Source organism: Adelges cooleyi, unplaced genomic scaffold (assembly GCF_023614345.1).
Source record: "Adelges cooleyi isolate 19-005CV unplaced genomic scaffold, UGA_ACOO_1.1 ACOO_flye_CR_arks_rails_tigmint_CR_PRNA_118, whole genome shotgun sequence".
Taxonomy (NCBI): Eukaryota; Metazoa; Arthropoda; class Insecta; order Hemiptera; family Adelgidae; genus Adelges; species Adelges cooleyi.
The window spans coordinates 1,156,236-1,165,498 of NW_026095771.1; the positions used below are offsets into that span (position 1 = coordinate 1,156,236).

Consider the following 9,263-nt stretch of genomic DNA (forward strand, 5'->3'; position numbering starts at 1 on the left):
ACGAAGATTCTTATAATATTCAAAGTTTGTGATACGTTTACATTACAACAGTCGCTGGGAAAACAGCTTGGGTTTCATAAACAATAATACAATATTGGATTACAATATACACGATAAATGATTTAAAAAAAAAATTCCTAGTTATAATTATAAAACATTTTTGATTTAGATAAAGGATAATAAGGGAATCTGAATGTATGAACACAATAATTATGTTAATTGTGTTAATTAGAATACACAATATCCATAAGGCTGTAATTTGGATTAGACTACATCATTTTTAAAGATTCCAATATTCGAATAGTTGTATAAAAGTATACATTTCGAATTAGATTGTAATTTCTACTTCTATCAATGTAGAAGAATGTTATGTTAGTACTTAAAACTATTTTCAGTTCGATTTTACCAATAAATAATTCGATTTCTAGCCCAATAAATAAATTTAACTGGCTGGATTAACCTGGACTGAGTAGAATATATTTCTTTAAAATAAAATAAAATAATAGTCAGAGCAACAATTTTTTTTTTATTGTCAAAAAAATTTGTTTTTTTTTGCAGAAAATTGTAATTAATTTCAGATACGACGGTAGAATAACAGTGTTGCCTAAGCACTAGATCTATCTTAACTTAAGTTTTAAATTTTCATACATTAAATTATTATACTGTGCAAACAAATGTAATGGGTAATAAGGGTTAATGGTAACTTCTGGGTTCAAGACTGTGTACATCTGTATTATGAACTGTTTTAATTATTTTTCACAACATTATTGCACGCTCTATTCAAAATTTGTAAAATTGTTAATCTTAAAAAGTTGTGGTAATGTATTGACTAAGAAGAACTGGTTGGTGTATCGATAGCTAACTAAAAAAAAGAAAATGCTGGGCTTATATTGTTTTAAATATGTATATGAAACCTTAGTGCATAATGATAAGATAGACTTGCATTGTTAAACAATATGTTAAAATAACAGGGAAATATCAATTAATTGAATTACTTCGTACATTGACTTATAGAATAGTTTTTGTCAATAATATCTAGTCCTTTATGATACTAAATTAACTGTAGGGTTGGAATTGAACTATTTGAGTGTAACCTATACATTTAACACCACTAGTGTGAAAAATATTATTCATAATTCACTTTGATGCAAAACTTAAATAAATAAGTTCCTAAAACAATAAAAAAGTCTGGCTGTATTAAACTAGTTATAGAACAAAAAACAATTGTGTTTTGTCTACACGTTTTATTCGTAACAATAATACACGAAATGTACATCATTGAGTCAAACATATTTACCAAACAATGAACACATACACAATAAAAATACATAAATAATTACAAATTGTACACTCCCTTCACCTACTAACAAACATTTTCAAATTTTGTGCAGCACATATACCTCTATATACCATAAGCAGCAAGTTGCTCTAGTATAGTGTTCTACAATCTTGGTGTTTTACTTAAACTGTAAATCTAAAAATTAATATTTTATTTAGCGTTTTAAATTTCGTAACTTTAATATACCATTTATTAATATCTACTTGAAAAATGAAGTTAAATAGCCTATATTTTTTTTTAACAACATTGATTTGCGTTATCATTTTAGCGCATGCAGGTATATAAAAAACATTTTTAGTATATAATTTTTTTTTTTTTGTAAACAAAATTATATGAAATATTTCAAATAGTATATTATTACCTAATGTATGTACTATTTAATATTATCTACCTGAAAATTGAACTTCAAAAGTATAACTTTTATTATCATATTTTTGTTTTGCATTATGATGTCAGCATGTGCGGGTAAATATTTCGAATCTGTGGTCGTTTTCACATGTTTTTTCCATTTTTCTATGAATTTTTACCTCAAATTTTACCTTTTTTTTTACCTCATTTCATATTATTTTTCTAAGCATTTTTATGGAGATCCCAATTTGAAACTACACATTATGTAAAATTTCCTCAGGTTTCTGATGAAAATATTAAAATGATACGTTTTTAAAAAATGTCAATTTCTAATTTGTTAAAACCTTTGGATTTTTATTATGAAAATTTATATCAATTAGATCACGCACAAAAACAAAAAAATTAACAATTTTCTGAATTTTATTGTAGTTGAATTGACTATTTTTTTTTTTTGCAAACTTGATATTTATTTTATGAATGTAGTAAAATACCTATGAAAAAAAAATTATCTAAAACGAATATATGTTAAAACAACTGTGTACTTGGCCCTAGAAAAATGGGCCATATGATGCATTGGGATAAATAAAATACTTAAGTAATTTTTTTCGATATTTCAGCCCCTCCTGGCATTGATGGTAAGTCTTTGACACTGCTATAACTCATGTACATTTTTTAAGTGAAATTGAATATACTTTTTTATCATTCGTTTTTCAAATGATTGTAAGTTGGAAGAAAATATCAGTTTTTGTGGTTTGCAAAGATAATAGCAGTCTTAAAATTATTTTCAATAAAACTAAAAATGTGTATAAAAAGTTTTTAAAAAATGACAGAAAAAAACTAAAAATAGCCTAACGACCAAGACCAAAGTAATCCAAAAAAATTGGAGATCATTTTTTTTAAAACACATAAGCATAGGCGCAATTTCAGTTTTTAATTTAGGGGGGGCTGGACATTTTTTTAAAATAAATATAAGTAAATATATTTTTGTATTTCAAAATTGTATACATAACCTAATTTTTTGGGGGGGGCTTAGCCCACCCTAGACCCCCGTATTTGCGCCTATGCACATAGTAGCATGAATTCATATTGTGTATATACCTACCATATTTTGACCATACATTTGTTTTTAAAAAAATGTCAATTTCTGATTCATTATAACTTTTTGATTTATTTATTACGAAAGTGTATATCAATTAGACTACGTTCGAAAACAAACAAAAATTGACCATATCTGCATTTTTTTGTAGTTGAATTGACTTGTTTTTTGAAACTAAATATTTATTTATGAATGTATAAAAATATCTACCTAAAAATCCATTTAAAACGAATACATATTAAAAAAATTGTGTACTTGGCCCTAGAACAATGAGCCATTTGATGCATTGGGATAAATAAAATACTTTTATAATTTTTTTCGATATTTCAGACCCTCCTGGCTTTGAAGGTAAGTCTTTGACACTGCTATAACTCATGTACATTTTTTAAGTGAAATTGAATATACTTTTTTATCATTCGTTTTTCAAATGATTGTAAGTTGGAAGAAAATATTAATTTTTGTGCTTTGCAAAGATAATTGCAGTCTTAAAATTATTTTCAATAAAACTAAAAATGTGTATAAAAAGTTTTAAAAAAATGTCAGAATAAAACTAAAAATAGCCTAACGACCAAGACCAAAGTAATCCAAATAAATTTTAAAAAATTTTAAAAAATTTTTTTGGATTTTTTTCTCCAAACACATAAGTAGCATGAATTCATATTGTGTATATACCTACCATATTTTGACCATACATTTGTTTTTAAAAAAATGTCAATTTCTGATTCATTATAATTTTCTGATTTATTTATTACGAAAGTGTATATCAATTAGACCACGTTCGAAAACAAACAAAAATTGACCATAACTGCATTTTTTTGTAGTTGAATTGACGTAATTTTTGGAAACTAAATATTTATTTATGAGTGTATAAAAATATCTACTTAAAAATCCATTTAAAAGGAATACATATTAAAACAATTGTGTATATAGCCCTAGAACAATGAGCTATATTATGCATTTTGAAAAATCGAATATTTATTTTCGTTATTTCAGCAAATCGTTTGCCTCACCAACCACCATTTGGTATGTTTTTAAGACTTTAATAGAACTTATATAAGAAATTAAATTGAAAAAAACAATTATTTGAATTATTTTTTTGGTGTTTCAGTAGTACGACCAGCAGCACCACCAGCAGCCCCACCAGCAGCCCCACCAGCAGCCCCACCAGCAGCACCACAACCGCCTGGTAAGTTTTTGATACTTTAAAAAAACTTATACAGGTTATAGAAGTGTAATTCAATATACTATTTTATGATTCGTTTTTTAAATGACTGAAAGTTGGATGATAATATCAGTTTTTGTGCTTTGCAAAGATATTAGCAGTCTTAAAATTATTTTCAATAAAGCTGAAAATGTGTATAAAATGTTACTTTTCCATTACATTGTTGATAACAAAAATACATTTATCATGTCTATAAGCATAGAATAATATAATATTATATCTAGTTGAAATATTGTTTAAAAAATATAATTTGTGGCTAATCAATTTAAACACTTTAGATCAACAACTAACAATTTTTATACCACTATAATAGTTCGTTAAAAATTCAAAATTAAATTGGAAAAACAATTATTTGAATTATTTTTTTGGTGTTTCAGCACCGGTAGCACCACAACAGCCTGGTAAGTTTTTGAGACTTTAAAAAAACTTAGGTACATAGGTTATAGAAGTGTAATTCAATATACTTTTTTATCATTCGTTTTTTAAATGACTGAAAGTTGGATGATAATATCAGTTTTGTGCTTTACAAAGATACTAGCAGTTTTAGCTTCGATGCAAAGCGAGAAGGTATTGGTTTTACTCTGATGTGTGTTTTTTTTTATCTGTATACACTGTAACTTTTTTAATACTGGACCAATTCCTTCGAGTAGCAACTCTATAAATCGCAAATTTCATCTAGTTGGTACTTTGGGGGGGAAAAAGTTGAAAAAGTTTAATTCTTCACAGACGAAAGTTGAAAAAAAAAAAAAAAAAACCGTACGAGTTTTTAAGTTAGAACTTTTTCTGGCTATAATTTCGAGAAAAAGAGTCGGATCGAGTTGAAATGTATAAGAAATAATTATTTGGTATGCCCGCACACGTCAGTTATGTCAAACTTAAACTATACCCATTTCCCACCCCCCTAGGGGGGTACAAGTTTTTTTGTTTTTCGGGGTTTTTAGCCGTAATTTTAAAACTTGGGTTGAAAATTTGCCAGTAGTTGGAACTCATATGTATCCATAACATATTAAACAAGAAAAAAATTCGGCACTACATTTTTTTTTAATTGCCGGGAAACTGTGTTTTCGCAGACTTCGTATATTTTAACAAAAACACCTAAAATCTTTAAAAAAAATTGATCAAATCATTAAAACAATTTTACGTATATCTATGCAGAATGATACTATTAGGTTTTGTGCTCAAGTACCACTTTTGACTTAAAGTTTGCACAAATTCAATTTTTTTTTTTTTTTTTACTTAAGTTCTTTCCGGATGATTAAAATTGAGAGCTGATATTAAATTCGTAATCACCGACCCCAAAAACATATAATTTGACCACTTTTGATGTCTTTTACACTCGATTTATTTGGAAAAAAACCTATCCGTGTACTTATTAAGACACTTAATGATTCTGATACGACAAAACCACTGTCGTTATCTCGTTATTTTATAGCCTGCGTTATAAAACCTTACCGAAGTGTAACTATGAGTATATAATGTCCAACTACCTGCAAATAATGAAGAGGACTGTTGTTTTAGCTTCGATGCAAAGCGAGAAGGTATTGGTTTTACTCTGATGTGTGTTTTTTTTTTATCTGTATACACTGTAACTTTTTTAATACTAAACCAATTCCTTCGAGTAGCAACTCTATAAATCGCAAATTTCATCTAGTTGGTACTTTGGGGGGGTTAAAGTTGAAAAAGTTTAGTTCTTCACAGACGAAAGTTGAAAAAACAAAAAAAAAACCATACGAGTTTTTAAGTTAGAACTTTTAGTGGCTATAATTTCCAGAAAAAGAGTCGGATCGAGTTGAAATGTATAAGAAATAATTATTTGGTATGCCCGCACACGTCAGTTGTGTCAAACTTAAACTATACCCATTTCCCACCCCCCTAGGGGGGGTACAATTTTTTTTGTTTTTCGGTATTTTTAGCGGTAATTTTGAAACATTTGCGTTGAAAATTTGCCAGTAGTTTACACAAAGTTCATTTTTTTTTTTTTTTTTTTTTAACTAAAAACCCAGTGTATCAGATGTGAGAAACGAACTGACACTAAAAACTATCAGTTGGTAACGTCTATCCGTGTTAGATTAGGTTAGGGCCCAATGATCGGTATCATAACATAGTGTTTATTACATGATATCACAGGCGACTAAATCATGTAACTGATTATAGTAGACACTCGATTTATTGGGAAAAAAACGATACGACAAAACCACTGTCGATATCTCGTTATTTTATAGCCTGCGTTATATTACCGTACCGAAGGTCAACTATGAGTATATAAGGTCCAACTACCTGCAAATTATGAAGAGGACTGTTGTTTTTTAGATTCAGATTAAGTGTTGGTTTTTATGCAGTAAACCGCCTCAACATGTATTTTTTATTACACAATTTTTTTATAGGAAAACTAATGTTTTGTATATTGTTATACTGTTATTCATTTAAAGAGATTCACGCTTGATTGTTTGAATTGTCTAATATTAGATAATCTGATTCGTGCTAATTTTAATTTTTTAGTTTACCAACTTGTAGCTCTAATTTTGTATAAAATATTTCATTATTTTATTACTATGTACTATTACTATTAAGATAAATTTTAATAATAATTAAGTCATAAATGATAATATTTTATTTTATGACTAGATCAAATCTCGTGAACATCATGATACTGCTCCTATGCTATTATTAAAAAAACACAATTTTTAAAATCTCCATAAAATGTTATTGTTAAATAACAGGCAACAGCCGACTGCTAGTGGCTATACACGTTAGTAATATTTAACTAATAAGTAATATATGTAGGTAAAATTTATTGTTTTCTCCATCACAGTACCAGATTTATTTTAATTTAAATGTAAGAAAATCGATTTTTCTTTAGAAAATAACAAGAAATTAATATACAGGATGAGGCAGTAAAACGGCGATTTTCTAATGTATTTAAATGGTAAAAACCCGTTTCACTATCCCACCCTTTACATTTTAAGGATCTATGAAAAGGTTTTTTTAGTTGCATTTTATTTTGTACATTGTCAATCTAATAAAATAGAAGTATAATATAGCTTTGAAATAATATAATCTGTGAAGTATAAATAGTTTGTGTGAGATTGCTATAATGGAAGTATATAATACATAAATATTAATTTTATTGAGAATAAGCGATTATAATTTAAATTATGGAGTACAAACGATTGAAACATGAATCGTCGACCATTCCAACAAAATATAACAAGACATTGTATTTGTGTTATTTGATCCACTAAGTTTTTGCAAAAAAAAAAAACTAGTACAGTGGGGTCGGTGCATAGTGGGGACGGAGCATAGTTGGGTCGGGGCATAGCGGTGACGGGGAGGTCACAGGTTTACAGGATTTTTTAAATCTGAAAGTGATAAAATCACTTTCGAAAAAACGCTTCGATGCAAATCGGTAGTTAGTATTTTCAAGCCAGTACAGTCCAAACCAAGCACAGTATAAACCAGCAAAGTTAGAAAGTTTTAAATGAAGGTTCTGTATTTACAAATGAGCATCAAAGCGTTTATTTGAAAGCGATTTTATTCAATTTTGTCACTTTTATTTATAATAATTCTTGTAGACCTGTGACCTCTCCGTTTCCTCATTGCTTTGATTACATTATGCCAATACTCTACTGTACTAGTCCTCTCGGATAAAATCACTTTCAAATTAACGCTTTGATGCTCATTTGTAAATACAGAACCTTCATTTAAAACTTTCTAACTTTGCTGGTTTATACTGTGCTTGGTTTGGACTGTACTGGCTTGAAAATACTAACTACCGATTTGCATCGAAGCGTTTTTTCGAAAGTGATTTTATCACTTTCAGATTTAAAAATTCCTGTAAGCCTGTGACCTCCCCGTCACCACTATGCCCCGACCCAACTATGCTCCGTCCCCACTATGCACCGACCCCACTGTACTGGTTTTTAAATTATTTTCAATAAAGCTGAAAACGTTTAATAATGATGTTTCAAATTTTTTTAAAAACGATTATTTTATATACATATTAATTGGATATTTAAAATCATAGTTATTTCGAAATTTAACAATGGATACTAGTAAATCCTAAAGTTACCAAACACTTTGTTCTGAATACATTTATAAAGGTGTCTAACTTAATTTAAATTAAAATTCATGTGTAATTATAAATAAACGATTTTTATACACAATATTTTTATATTTTTTTTTTTAGATAACTAACGACAGTCAAATTTACCAAAAAAGCTGCAATATCCAAAATCTGTGTCACATTTTGAAAATACATATGCTTACTGTAAAATGATCATCTTTGTTTATCATAATTACGTTTCGACCTTCCGATTTTTTTGTTAACTATCATATAAATTATATTATATCTATTACATATACCTGTCTACCAATAAAAATAATATTCACCGAAAGAGTAAATTTGCATTTCATTATCTAATCCATTCCAACTTTTGTTTTTACTTCTGCTTCCTCCTCTTATTTTTAATTTGTTTTTTTTTTAATGTCTATGAAAATGCGGTAAGCAGTTTCAATTGTAAAACTTTATAAGTTATAACAAATATAAATGTACAATACATAACTTACTATTTACTATTTATACTTTTTATGCTCTTGATTGAACCTTGATGCTTTACCTGATGGCAACCTGTAAAGGACAAATTGTATTTAAATTTTGACAAGATCAAAACTATTATTACATTTTTTGGGGTTTTCTGATTTTAAGGGTTCAATAAGTATAATTTTCGATATAAATATTATCTACAAAACGTTTAATCATGTTTATCTTGTAATGCTGTTGTGGTTGTAATATATAAGGTTTGTCACCATTTACTAGACTTCGTACATTGTTTTAAGTAGGTATGTATGTTTTGCCAAACTATTATCACCTACTCAGTTGTCAAAAGCAAAAAAAGAAACAAAAAAACACGGTATAACGCATATACTACCTACAAAAGCTATGTAGGAGAACTACAAGTACAAAAATATATTTTAAAATGTTTTATTACAGTTGACTTAATTTTAAAGATATACTATATAATATCGTGTTGAGTTTTGCTGTGAAATTCCTTCTCATAATTATTTCATTTTAAACTGGTATAAAATCCTACTTCGAATTTTCAATTCAATTTATTTTTGAAGTTATTGAAGTTTCAAGTTTAAGGCAGGATGAAAAGCAGAGTGTAATATTATTTTTATCTGCACGCATTTTCCAACCGCACTTCACCTCCCATCCAATGGTTATCCGAAACTGGTTATCGACCATTCAAAAATGTTTA

At 27.9% G+C, this 9,263-nt stretch overlaps 1 protein-coding gene across 2 annotated transcripts; it reads left to right on the forward strand.

The window, feature by feature from the left end:
• The first annotated feature begins 1,425 nt into the window (after window positions 1-1,425).
• LOC126847746 (homeobox protein Hox-A3-like) lies at window positions 1,426-8,365 on the forward strand. 2 transcript variants are annotated; one of them, XM_050588140.1, is made up of 7 exons: window positions 1,426-1,616; window positions 2,305-2,322; window positions 3,114-3,131; window positions 3,777-3,806; window positions 3,892-3,969; window positions 4,383-4,406; window positions 8,192-8,365. In XM_050588140.1, the coding sequence occupies exons 1-7, from the start codon at window positions 1,550-1,552 to the stop codon at window positions 8,197-8,199; spliced, it is 243 nt and encodes an 80-aa protein (XP_050444097.1). In that variant the 5' UTR covers window positions 1,426-1,549; the 3' UTR covers window positions 8,200-8,365. The 2 variants fall into 2 exon arrangements, with proteins under 2 accessions (XP_050444097.1, XP_050444098.1); XM_050588141.1 differs by having other exon boundaries at window positions 3,895-3,969.
• Window positions 8,366-9,263: the final 898 nt, after the last annotated feature.

Bases quoted from the DNA above. Each gene is read 5' to 3' on its own strand.
- LOC126847746 (XM_050588140.1), top strand. From the start codon at position 1,550: ATGAAGTTAAATAGCCTATATTTTTTTTTAACAACATTGATTTGCGTT. The intron at 3,807-3,891 runs GTATGTTTTTAA...TTGGTGTTTCAG, and splicing joins GCCTCACCAACCACCATTTG to TAGTACGACCAGCAGCACCA. The intron at 3,970-4,382 runs GTAAGTTTTTGA...TTGGTGTTTCAG, and splicing joins AGCAGCACCACAACCGCCTG to CACCGGTAGCACCACAACAG.